Source organism: Haemaphysalis longicornis, unplaced genomic scaffold, assembly GCF_048455015.1.
Source record: "Haemaphysalis longicornis isolate Haplotype H1 unplaced genomic scaffold, Haemaphysalis longicornis Haplotype H1 scaffold_2, whole genome shotgun sequence".
In the NCBI taxonomy this organism is placed as follows: Eukaryota; Metazoa; Arthropoda; class Arachnida; order Ixodida; family Ixodidae; genus Haemaphysalis; species Haemaphysalis longicornis.
The window spans coordinates 45,059,813-45,073,708 of NW_027526295.1; the positions used below are offsets into that span (position 1 = coordinate 45,059,813).

At 43.8% G+C, this 13,896-nt stretch overlaps 1 protein-coding gene across 1 annotated transcript in view; it reads right to left on the reverse strand.

Moving 5' to 3' along the window:
* LOC144167086 (uncharacterized) overlaps nucleotides 1–11,231 on the reverse strand; it is a 31,305-nt gene extending 20,074 nt beyond the window's left edge. The window contains exon 1 of the mRNA XM_077696475.1: nucleotides 10,923–11,231. Within this exon, the coding sequence (XP_077552601.1) occupies nucleotides 10,923–11,189 (267 nt within the window). The 5' untranslated portion in view covers nucleotides 11,190–11,231. The remainder of the gene's footprint in view (nucleotides 1–10,922) is intronic.
* Between the last annotated feature and the right edge of the window lie 2,665 nt (nucleotides 11,232–13,896).

Sequence of the window (13,896 nt, forward strand, 5' to 3'; positions counted from 1 at the left end):
GCATATAACCCTTATCACATGTTCGCCAATCATCTAAAGTAGCAAGCCCAGCATTATGCAGGGCTGACCTCTTCGGTCTCATTAAAGAATTCGGTCTCTCTTCGGTCTCTCTCTCTCTCTCTCTCTCTCTCTCTCTGTCTCTCTCTCTCTCTCTCTCTCTCTCTCTCTCTCTCTCTATCTTCGCCATGACAACGAATCCCGAATAACGAGCGGGGCGATGAGCCTCATTTCATCACCCTTCTTAGAATGGTGAGCCTAAGGTCGAGACTAACCGTACCACACAGTGATCCCTATTCTGGTTATAAATCTGCTACCATCGCTACACAACAGATGGCTGAAGCGCCATTCTCTGACCCTAAGAATAAATCGTAATCCTGCTCTTCACCCAGCGGCTCCCACCAGTGAAGTGCAGAATAAATTACAAGTCACCCGGCACAGATAAAAGGCATTCGTGCTGTTTCAAAGGCTCCACAACTCCAGAAGCAATCCGTAAACTTCGTGCTAAATAGGAGGCCTCGATAAACGTTCTCGAGTTCGCGTTTTCGTTAAACTTGTTCATAAACTTTTTCCAGCTGGCAGTAAGCATGTGATAGCGTCTTGTCAGTAAGGTGTGCTCCTTTCTGAGATGTTGGTGCCTAAGTGAAAATTCAGCTTGGCGTCTAGCTCTTATTCATATCATTGTTGGACAACATCCGCATCTTTCCTTCCGTAATAGTCATAGCCATTACTGAGAACATTGGCGCAGACATCATGCAGGAGTCATACAATTTGCCCACAGTGCAAATTGCGCCATGGGGCCTACAGGGCTCCCGCAATAGCCGTGTTAGCTAGCTCGTCGCAGCACACGAGTCTAAGTGGCAAGGGCAGGCTCCAAGTGCCATCACTGCGTTGGAGTTCGATAAGAAAACAAAGGAACATATCTTCGCATTCTCCGATTGTCTCAAAAGGGAAGCACCTGACGTTAGGTGCATACCCAAGCTTCAGATTGCTGCGCAGAAAACTCGGGCTCCACACGATCCTTGATGTGTTCGCTTTTTTTCTGTCGCTTGCATTAGTGCGCAAAACAAAGATTACACTATAAAAACGTTGAGAATGCTCAGCAAACAATGATTGCTCAAAGCATCTGCGCGTCTTTTCGCCTGGACTTAACGGCATCGATTCCCTCTACCGCCCAGGGCAATTGCGGCAATTAATTGCGGCGCAACATTTTTCGTTACGTGCACAGTGCACTGAAACAGACACAACTGTGATGTGTGAAAGTATATCCGCGGCTCTCCGCATATAAAAACCGTTTAACTTATATGAATGTAAAGCGAAAACAGGCAAACTGCGCGCACAAAAGCCTCGCGCAAATGAACAAGGTAAATGAACTTTTTTGATCTTCAAGAACGATATCGTTTTCATATCAGGTATACTTAATTTCTGTATCAGGTATACTTAATTTTTTCTCCATATGCGACCTACGTTCGGATAAATAGCAGTTTTCAAATTTTCGAAGAACACGGCAACTTGTTTTCTTCCGTAAATCAATAAACAGGGCGTTTCAAGCTACACAAATGTGAACACGAATTTCAATGGAATATAGGGAAAGGTCTGAGGCGAAAATTAGAATAGGGAAACATAGGACACGAGTGGGGGGCGATCTGTAGCGAAGAGGCCTTTGTTCTGCAGCAGGCTTCTATACAATAATGACGATGATTAACAGGGGTGAGCGCAATTTCTGAGTGTGCTTATGTTTTCACTGTAAGCGAGAAGGGTTTATGCAATCAAATGTCACGAGGCAGACCAAAAAGAGATAAGCCGCCTATGACTCGTGATCGCAAATTATCCCCCTAAGTGACGTCAGAATACGTAAACAGCATGGTCAGTTAAGGTAAGAATCCGATGGACTTCCTGTTTTTATTTTACTAGAAAACCTGTGATCCGTTGAATGAGCGCTTGAATGATTTGGAAATCCAATAACGCAACGCTTTACGTTGTGTGTCCGCAATTATTTCTTCTTCAAATGGTTGAACATTAAAACCAACACAATGATTCCTTATGGAATTGGATTTTCTCTTTTTACGCATTGAGCGTCTTCATAAAATGTGAAACGAACGTTTTATATTTATGAAACTATTTCCATGGCCATGCTAATATTAACTTGTTGCCTAGCAGTGAACAAGAAATATTTCTTCAGTATTGCTTAAAACGGTCATAAGAATACTTAACCCGGGGGAAGTGGCCACAACCAGGGACGCGTTGGGTAGAATAGGCACTGTTACATTGGTGACCGAGTTGTGAGAAGCTGAATGCGCGAAACGTGACTGCGAAGTTGGGCTAGCCTTCAGCAGGTTGGAGTTACCTGCTCTTGGACATTTCTGTTCACTGTATATTGTTAACAGAATTTAGTATCCATGAAGAATACACAAGCTTTTATAGCCATTTTTCTATGAAAATGGTGGAGATGCAAGCACGGGTGTCATCAAGTTATTTCGTTTTCCTCTACTTTCTTTTTTGCATTTCAACAATTACTCTGCTCTAGGTGGCCCCGCTTTTTTTTTCTACTGTAATTTTGCTGATATTTGTTGGTAGTGTACAATAGAAAGCGCGCAATCTACAATTAAATACCAACAAGTGGCGGCGTAGGTGTGTGTTTGGCGGAGCCATAGGAGTATTAACACCAGAGAAAAAGCGAACAAAACTCTCAGTGAAAGAGATCGCAGTATGCAAAGTATACACCGAGACAAAGCCTCGTTCCTGTTCTTTCTGGTCAGCTGGTAAACCACAGATTTTCAATATCACCAGTTTTGAACTGGGCACATTCCAGCAATTATAAAACATCGTTTCTCATAAGTTGATATATTTTACTAAAGTGCGGGACGAGCAGTGGATGCCTTTTCGAGATAGATTTTATGGCCCTGATTTTTCTGCATCGTAAATTTATTGAAAAGTTAATCGCACAACAATAAATGAGAATGTCTTCGTTATAGTTTGTTGGCGCAGAGGTTATCATTGTCATCGTAGCCCACAATGCATTTCGGTCTAACGCAAAAAAGTCCTGTCTCGAAGATTTACGACAACTAAGGTAGGGGATTTCTGAGTCCATTACATGCCCCAGATTTTTGCATTTCTCCTTTGCGTGGGGTGTTTTAACTTCCGGTATTTCTTTTGCACTCCCTTGCTATCCATTGTGTTCAACGAATAGTCCACGAGGTGTCCGTCATTCACATGGGATAAGCTACCAAATTCTTATTCTCACCATTAAGTTGAACCAAAGTCTCTTACCATGTATTTTTCTAATAAATAGCGCACTTTTCATTTTCACAAGGGCTAACCAAAGAAATATCCTTGACGCGGCTCGTTGCGCATGTTCATGTGTATGTGTATGGAACGAATATGTATTTATGTATATCTTTAAAGGTACTCTTTATAACTCAAAGTTTTTGTAGCATATTCGTATCATTTTTGTATCATTTGTTTCATTTCTTTCATTAGTTTCTATGAAATTTCTCCCTCATTCAATTATAGCCCGTAACACTATGAACATATGTGTGAACTCCAAAACCGGAGGTTTTGTTAACTTTATCAGTGCGAATGGGTATCCTTTTATAGGCATGTGCATATGGCGTTTTCTTTTTGTTTTGTATTTGTCAAAAGATTTTTGCTTGCATTGGTATTCCCGAGTGAGCATCCAGTGTCCCGTGACCCGCCAACAAATGACTTGCTTTTCTGTCGGCACGAAATGTCGTGGAATTTGCCGTGACATAAACTTGAATTATGCATGTATATATGTATGTATGTATGTATGTATGCATGTATGTATGTATGTATGTATGTATGTATGTGTGTATGTATGTATGTATGTATGTATGTATGTATGTATGTATGTATTTATGTATGTATGTGTGTGTATGTGTTTTTGTACGTATGTATGTATGTTAGTATGTGTTTATGTATGTATGTATGTATGTATGTACGTAGGAATTCTCAGATAATCAATGGCAGCCTACCATTGTTGCTGAAGAAGAAAGTGTATGACAACTGCATCTTACCGGTACTCACCTACGAGGCAGAAACATGGAGGCTCACTAAGAGGGTTCAACCTAAATTAAGGACGACTCAGCGAGCAATGAAACCGAAGATGATAGGTGTAACATTAAGGGACAAGAGAGCAGAGTGGGTCAGGGAACAAACGCGCGTTAAGGACATATTAGTAGGAATTAAGAAGAAGAAGTGGACGTGTGAAGGGCATGTAATGCGAAGGCAAGATAACCCTTGGTAATTAAGGAAAACTGAGTGAATCCCTAGATAAGGCAAACGTGGCAGGGGGCGGCCGGAAAATAGATGGGCAGATGAGGTCAAGTTCGCTGGGATAAAGTGGTCGCAGGTAGCACAGGACCGGGATAATTGGAGATTAACGGGAAAAGCATTTGTCCTGCAGTCGGCGTAGGTAAGCTGATGATTATGTATGTATGTATGTAGGTATGTATGTGTATGTATGTGTGTATGTATGTATTTATGTATGTCTGTATGTATGTGTATGTATGTATTTATGCATGTATGTATGTATGTATGTATGTATGTATCCCCAGAAGCACACGTTGGTCGTATACCGGTCCCTTCGGTGACAGAGGTCGCTTAGTGCTCATAATTTCCTTAATGCTTTTAGCGCTACTAGTGCTCGCCTTAGTGCTCATAATGAAGTGGCGCAGTGGGAGTGATGGCATTAAATGATTTGGGGGCGGGCACTCGACGAACACATCGCCAGCGCATTTTCGGAGTAGTAATGTCACAGGTGCAGTTTCTTTCATGCTGGCCGCAGGTACTGAGGACGCACAACACCGCGCCACTCTCTGGGGTTATCTGACAGCATTTCAGCGCTGACACACCGGTCTAAGCTCGTGTTTCTTAAGAACTTCCCCCAAGGCATACCGAGTTAGCAAGACTAGCTCTCATTTTGGGCTGTTATTAAGGCGACGTATTTATTGAAGACTGAGCCCCTATTTGGAAAACACCCTAGCGGAAGCTGTACAAATTTTAAGTGAAAGCAGCGAAAAAAATACCTCCATGTGAACGCCGAAATTTTATAGGACGACGCTCGCCACTATCTGTGAATTAATCGCTCCGAGAGGTAAAAGGTTAATGAGGAAGATGGCGGCCCACTGTGATGTCCTCACACCTAAACGCACCCGGGAAAGTGCAATATTTTATGAACAATCGGGCGCTAGAACAACCATGCATCTTCAAAACATAAGACGTGATACTCAATCAATATTCCCTATTCTACTGGGCCGGCTTAAAACGTTCAGCAAAGTCTTCAGCTTGAGACAAAACATCCACCTCGCTTTATTTCACGGGCTAACCGCGTGCATCAGTGTTGTTCTTTATATTTATGGTATGTGGGTGCCGTTTGTTACATTTGACAATACAGAACATTTGGCTTATTGCAATAGAAGTAGTGCACATAGCATGTGCAAATAGTACGTAGGGGGCACGTCGCATATATTTTATATATTTCCAATCGGAGCTTAATTTTATAGCATTCTGCCAGCAGTGGGCTGTTCCGCACTACGTAAGAAGGAAACGGCGGATTAAGCTTGTTTTTTATTCCAAAATAACTAGAGTAGACGGGCAAGGCCGTGCGAAGCTTACAGCTTAGCGCCTTCAGAACGAGATAAGCGAATTGAAGAATGATTTGTTCTGTAGCTACATTACGAGGTACACCTCATGTAACATATACCTATACTGTTTACAGTACTCCAAGCCATTTTTTAACCTGCGAAAAAGACGAACACAGCCAGCAATCCTATACTGACTCATGGTCCACCTGCAGGCACGTCCATTTAGTTTTCGGAGTGATTTAGTGTAGTATGCGAAGACATTTTCAAGACGACAATCTTGCTTGGGCAACTTACATTCGAAACTTTTGGCCTGTCTGTCTGTACTTCCATTCACAAGGTAAAATGGAATCACGAAGGAGAAGTTTATACAGGCGAAACTTTTCCAAATCGCCAAATCAAGGAACGTGCTTTATACCTGTCAACATGTTCGCCAAAAACCAAAACAATAGGCCTATTTGTGCAATCACATCAATACACAAAGGGTATTTGCAGTATTCTTTTAAATACAAATACACTTACAGGTGGGATATTTTGGCCGTAACACAGAAATACCCGTTAAACGCAATATTTTGGCAAAAAATACAAAGAGAGCATGCAAAGAGTTTGGCCCTTCAGGGGGTGTTCCCAGTTCTATGGTAACGAAATGTTTCATCAGCTAACGCGCGTGCTGTAAAACGCGCGAAAATTCAAACAATGAGGGGAAGAGCGTGAGAGGTCGGCAAGGGAGACAAGCGAGACCTTTACGTGCATGGGCGTCTTTCCACGACATTTGCGTCGCAGTGAGCAGATCTGCGCCCATTTTATTTCTCGTTGCCATTGGGTTTGTGTTCGTTCAAACTCAATTTTCACTCAAGTGATTTAGGAACGCGCTGGGGTTACTTTGTCTATAAGGCATTGATTGTACATCTGCCCATTAAAGCGGGGCAAGTGTTACTAAGTCGTCGACTATTTTGCAAGTTTTTGTAAATAATGAATTGTCAAGACACAGAGGAATATATGTCAATCAGTGTTGCATATGGTAAATTGTTTTTCGCAGGGAATAAACGGTGTCCAACCTTTTAGGTACCGTTTTTTCTCGGTGATATTGCAGAACTACGGAAACATTTTCAGAAACAGTAACCTCTGTACTCATTCATGCTGCAGTTGTATCAGATAAGGAGGGCTGAAGTCTATAATTAAACATTTGTCGGAAACTTGTGGGCGCGTACCGTTTAACGCAAACGAATTTGTACCTTATGAGTGCCATATGTTCACAGCCCTTACAGTTTTTTTATTTATATCCTTTGCTTTTACGTAGGCCACCAACTTAAGTATGGCTTTATTGCATCAACGTTTTGGTGCTTGGTTTTCCCATTCCTATTGCCAGTGTTGCAGGAATTTATTTTATAGAAGTGCGTTCATGTACGGGAGCCGCGAAATGTCTAAGTCACTGCGAAGTGCTGCCGCACCGGCGCACTGTTTGGAGATTTCGTTTACCGTGGTTACCAGATAGCCACTAAACTACTACTGTGATGGTTTTAGATGATCATGATTGTTGTTTACTTGCGCAGTGACGTTTTCACAACCAGAATGTTACGAACATGTTTTTGTACCCTTCCCCAGCTGGAGCACTTTGATGACACTGCAATTTCATGTAAATATAAGGATCGGTTGTGTTTTGTGTAGGTTCTGTGTTTCACTGCGGCTAAAGCTTCGTGTGCTTCCGCTGCAAGAAAATAAAATACTCGTGTTATAAAGGAGTTTCTACTGGACATATAACGATATCGAATGCCTAAAAATCGCCTGTTACAACGATGTTGCTGCAGCTATGGCCTGTCAGGCTAAGGCTTCTGGCATCACACTGCACTGTTGGTTCCTCGAAGGATCTAGGGCATTAAAATGCGGAGCAGTGCCATAGTTCTTGTGCGGCGATGTTTCAGCTACACATTATTAAACCTAATCAAACTTTACAAGATCAGATGAAGTCTACAGTGATGTGCTTTTCCAAAACCGGCTCTGTTTTAACGGAAAGCATGCCGGATTCACAATGAATTACTTACACGACAACTGAACCAACCTAGCCCGTGTCTGGCATGATTTATTAGTTTTCAAGCAGCAAACTAAATATTCGTACTGGAATCCTTGAATGGATTAAAGAATTTCTTTTCAACCGTTCCACGTTAGTTAGGGCGAATGACCACTTATTCGCTTTATCTCCGGTAGAATCAGGTGTGCCACACGAATTCGTACTAGGACCACTTCTTTTTCTCGTTTATATCAATGATATTGTAGACTGTGTTCGATTCTCAAACATTAAGCCATTCGCAGACGACTGTGTAATTTACCAGAGTTGATAAACCCGCGGATATTGAAAATTTGCAAAATAACATCAATAGTGCTACTAAGTGGTGTAATAAATGGCTCATAAAAAAACTTACCAAGGCAAAAGTATGGTAATATGCCGGCACCCTAATAACACATACGTGCATGATTACTTTCTTCACGATACTTCTTTTGTGCGTGTTAAGTCCTACCAATATCTTCGTGTACGCAGGTCTCATAAACTGTCATGGAATACTTACAATGATTATTCAATCAAAAACGCTACACGCATGCTAGGTTATTTTCGCCGCAATTGTTCTTCTGTACCGCCTTCCTTTCAATAAACACTGTACATAGCCCTGGTACATTCCAAATAAGAATAAGCATGCTACAATTTCATCCCAACCAAACCACGTTCAGCAAAACCGCGTTCAACCTATTGAATCAGTCCAAAACCGGGCAGCTCGTTACATATTACCATCCTACTCGCGCCTTGGCAGTGTATCACACAAAAAATTCGCGTAATCTCGCCAACCTTTCATACCACCGGAAATGCTTCCGTCTTTGGTTGTTCACCATACGCCTTCTTCAAAGGATATTTATCAATACCCTTCGTTACGCGTCAAAAGTGACAACTGCAGCAAAGTTGGCGTGTCACATTGTCGCGATAACATGTATAATCAGTCTTTTATCCCCAAAACCAGCCTAGAACGGAACCATTTCCTTCTTCCTTCCCACCACGGCTGCCATCAGTGACGACGCTCACTATAAAGCAGTCATACGTAGTAGTCTTTTCTCAACCAACCTTGTGTAATTTGTTTTCCTTGTGTGTTTGAATGCTGTTTTTGCAAAAACAAGTGCGCGTTATGTAGGTAGTTCCCCACTCCTTTCTGTTCTCGCCTATTGGTTTTCATAGTGTGTAAATAAATAAATAAATAAATAAATAAATAAATAAATAAATAAATAAATAAATAAATACCAGCAGCGTGCGCCTTTATACGGTGTACAACTCGTATGCACCATAAAAATTTGTCCGAACAACACAAGCGAACTTGCTACGCCTGAAAGCGAACATTCGAGCTAAGTTCCTTAGCGGGATATTTGTTTTCACTATAACAGCAACCGGGATCGTGTCAACAATGCCTATTGCCTTACTTCTTATGCATCTTCATTATGGTCTATTTGCTTGTGGGCACGTGAATATCGCGATATGGGGCGCAGAGCTTTGTTATAGTCGGGTACTCCTCTTTATCTGTGGAAGAGAATTTCCTCAAAGAAGATGCGTTCCCCGACGCAATAAGCATGAAGGATAAACTGATTGCACAGGTGAAGTACGTTTATATGAGATTATGAAACGTGGTACCATGGTTCTGATGTACGCACCTAAGAGAGTGGTGTTACAAAGCAGCCAATGTCTGCAGGCAAATGAAGTCTGTACCATAGGAATGACGTCATTAAGTAAAAATTGTTTACCTGCTCGGTTTTATGGGCTTTTAGAAGTGTCGCAGCATAGCTTGTCCGCGCGACAATAAATGGCTCGGCTTAAGTACAGTTTCCTTTAAGGTCTCTAAACCAGGTTCTTAGTTAAGGTACATTAACTAGAAACTCATGGACTGACTCAAATAAAAACAAACAACGATCTCAAAATAATGTAAAGAGTGGCGACATAAAAGCAAACGCGAAACCAAAACAAAAAAAATAGTGGGCTGGAGCTCTTTTAAGGTCATCAGGACAACAGTATCAAACAGCTTGCGCGCGGGTTATGCAAACGCGGGAAAATTGAATGGAATTTGTAGACCTTCATTTCACCCTTCAGGGGACAAGTGGAAGGCGAAGAAGAGACCATCAAAGCTGGCAGGAGGAGAGAGGAGCGCAAGTCATGTACATCGCTGGGTTGGCCTAAAACTAGCTCCTTTCGGGCAGATATGCAGCTTTAAAGAGAGTAGATACGGGGCCGAATTGTCGTTTTCGTAACCGACGCAAGTCTCGTTCTGGTAAGAGATTTGAAATTATGAGGGGAGTTTTCGTGAAGACACAAAAACGAAGACCTATCACGGATGTGTCTGCAAGCATCACTGTGTTAGTCAACTTTGTTTAATGCAGCTGGTAAGACTTTTTCTGCGGAATAAGTAGAATCAATAAGAGGGTTTTAGCTTATGAAATTCCACTTGCTAATATCATAGTAAAGTTAACACAAGGCAATGTTATGATCCTGCGGGTAATTTCGGAGCTCTTTAACAAGTGGTAGGAGAAGAATAAATCGTTAACGATGACAACTAGTACTCCCTACTGTGTAGAATTCGACCAATTGAAACGGAGCCGACAACAAAAGTGTATACTACATACCAGACCCACAGGGCGTGAAATGCCATGATTGGCGGGAAACGTGTGATGTTCTGTAGAACTGAATGTCGCTATTATAGCCACAAGTCGATAGAGCCACGCAAATATTTACACATCGTACTTGGCTCAAAATGTCCCAATCTGCAGCCTATGCTTCTTGATCTATTACGCGAAGCAGCGCACAAAACGATCGAAGAGACAAACTGCAGCGCACCAGCCACATTGAGTCTACTTGGTTCCGTCTAGTGTAGTAATGCGCAATGTAGAAGGTTTACCCTCCCCACCTTTTATATACCGGGTGTAAAAGGCAAATGGGAAGGTGTAGAGGGGGAAAAGCCGCAGGTATGTGGAAGCATTCGCAGCATCTCTATGTTATATAGGCTGTAAAGTTCATTCGAAGCCCTCCAATACACATTCCCTCCTGGCCCAAGCTTAACGCACCAATTTCAATTTGCATGTCTGTAACGCTGAACATAAAACCGTAAACAGTAAATCTCTGCATGAATAAATACATGGCTTGAATGGATGGTAGCGGAAATGTGAAACGATCACTTCCGCTTTTGTCTCAGAGAAGACACAAGCTACAAGACACAGTAAGTAGCACGATAGATGGAGAGAAAAAAAACTATTTTAACGGCGGAGTGGAGGCGAGTGAAGTTCAGGACAGAGTCTGACCTGAGCGACGCGATCGCTGCTCTTGCGCAGCTGCAGCCTGAGCGCCTGCAGCTCGCCCCTGGTGGCCTCCAGCTGGGATTGCATCTGCCGGGCCGCCTGCACGCTGTCCCTGCAGCATCCCGCCAGCAGGCCGATATAGGAGCTGGGCGCCGCCATCTCGTCCAGCTGCTTCAGCTTGTTCTCCAGCGTTGTCCACACGGCCGACTCGCCCGGGCTGCGCAGCACCGGGATCCGCGACGGCTCGGGAGAAGAACGGCCGCGCCCCATGTCGCAGCCTCCTGGTGCGATGCTGAGAAGAAGAGGGAGGGGTCGGCGGTTGGTGAATAGACCTTGATTAGAGGGAGTGCTTTCTCACAACAAAATTGCCACTGAAGCAAATGGTCTCTGTGTCTGATATATTTGACGCGTTTGCCCGAGCGAATATTTCCAATCGGCGCTTTAGTCAAATAAATGTTTGATAGATTGATTAAGATTTCTAATTCGCCGACGCTGCACAGGTGCTGAGGCGTGTCTTACCGGAGGGCGCCGGATATTTTTGAACACCTGGGGAACTTAACGTGCGCCGAGTCGCATAGCTTTATCATTCTCGAGGGAGCGCTGACGGTGCAAATTGGAAACGAGAATAAAGTGGTGTAATGAATTGAATTGGTAGCCGAGCAGAAATCCCGCGAAAAGCATTGTGGGGGAGACGAGGTAATTCTGTGTGGCGGAGCACTTTCGGGGTGTATTTTTAGAAACATATTTACATGGTTTATTGCGCAACGCTTCTTGTTTCCGAGGTTTGCATTGCACATCTTGTTACGACGTACCTAGCTGTGTTCTATAGAGTTAAAGTAGATATCAAGCTCAGGGGCGAAATCGGAACCATTAACCTGTTAGAGTATTATCGCCGGCTTTAGATGCCACATGAAATAGGTATTTGATAAGAACCAGAGTAGGTTTACCATTCATCCGTTCCTTAAAGGGAAAAATGGCTCTTAGAACACACAATATTATCACAAGCTTTAAAGACTTCCCCAGACGTACACGTGAAAAAAATGGCAAAGTGTCATCACAGAAACATGTGGATTGCCACCATATACTCAATGGTTGCGATTCTATTGTTCATGCGTATGTGATTTTAACATTTAGTTTTTGCACATATTCGACATAAACTGTGCACCCTTGCCGTTATTATTAGCTATTGTTTGTATACAGAACTTCCGCAAAAAAAACACGCCTGGTGGTTTTTCCGGCAGCGCTCCAACCACGCCCCTTATGTACTCTCTTCTAAAGAACGTTTTGGCAGAGGAAACCGTGTATATTTCTCAAAACGTGTTACGATCCCACCTTCTCGAGGTGCAGGGTTCGAGTGATCAAGAACTGCCGGCTACAGCCTTTCGCGTAGAGGCACCGACTACGACTCCTGTCTGCGACCCATCCCCGCACCCTCGTTCCGATAGATAGATAGTATAGTGTGCGTACACAAGCGCGCAATAACGAAGCCGAGTGAGCACGCTCTCAAACGTACGCTGTCGCTACTCTTCCCTCACCGTCCGTGCCGTGTTGAATGCCAGGGCGCTCCCTTCCCCCGCGGTTGTTCCCGGGAAAACGTGCCGCGGATTGTGCGCGCCACTCGGCTAAGGATTCAGGGTCGTCGAGGAAGCCTTTTGCGAGAGCAGTTTATGATATTCACTGGTTGCATGCGGGTGCAGCCTATTTGAGGCCCACTAAGAGTATTCAACTTAAATTGAGAACGCCTCAGCGCGCAATGGAGCGGAATATGGTAGGCGCAACATAAAGGGACAAGAAGAGAGCAGAGTGGGTCAGAGAACAAACGCATGTTAAGGACATATGAGCAGAAATTAAGATGAAGAAATGGATGTGGGCAGGGCATGTAATGCGAAGGGAAGAGAGAATGAACGCCTTTAATGAAAGCTGAAGAGGTCAGCCCCACTAACTGTAGGGCTTTCTACTCCAGATGGGGTGAATACAGTGAGGTGACAGCGAAAAATAGAGAAAAAAATGAACATGAAGGAAAAAAAGAAGAGTAAGATGGGAAATGCACACATATCCGAAATGTACATGCTCAGAGGGTTCACAGAATCTCTTCTAGCCCTGTTTCCGCAAGAAAAGTGCGCAGTGTTTTTTCTACCCAGCACTGCCTCCTCACGGTTTCGCCAGGGTCCAAGGAAGTGTGAGGGTACTAGAGGACACCGCGTCGTAGTCGCACAAGTGCTTTCGATGCTGTTGCCCGCTTACTGGCATATCGCGAACTGTGGCTTAAAATGTGCCTGATGTTGTCGGCAGTAGAGCACACTGTACACAATGACGACTCTACCCAGCCAAGCTTAAACAAGAAGCTTCGGGTGCATGCAAGATTAAGTCGCAGCCACTGTAGCACGCCTTCAGTGCGCTTTGGCAGGCCCCGTGGATACGGAAATCGCACTGAGAGTCAATAGAATGGACGGGCGCATAACTGCTCAGACGATCCTGCCAAGACGGCAGGTGGAGTTGCCATCCTAGATCAATTGCAGCTGCTTTCCTATCCTCGTTGGAAAACGGCATTCCAACGGTGAAGTTGAGGTCGTGGGCTTCTCTGGCAACCGCATCGGAGATCTTGTTGCCCGTTTTACCAAAATGACCTGGTATCCACTGAAGCAAAATTTCATGTCATTCGCGCGCCGCACTTGAAAATATTTCGGTCATATCGCAGACAAGTTGATGGTGACAATCAGGCGGCTTATTTAGTAGTTGCAAGGCTTGCCGGGAATCGGAAAGAATTACCTACCGTCGAGCGGGACTTCCGCTTATGTAAAGAAGTGCTGCTCTGACAGCTGGTAGCTCAGTGGCCGTGAAGGATTTTCTGTGGCTGAGCTTTTCTTTAATGGGCCGTCCCGCTGACGGAATCCATACGCCGATTGCCGAAGAGGCCGAAGTCACGGATCCATTCGTGTACACTTAGACGTGGTCTGGATAACGGGTATGGACATGC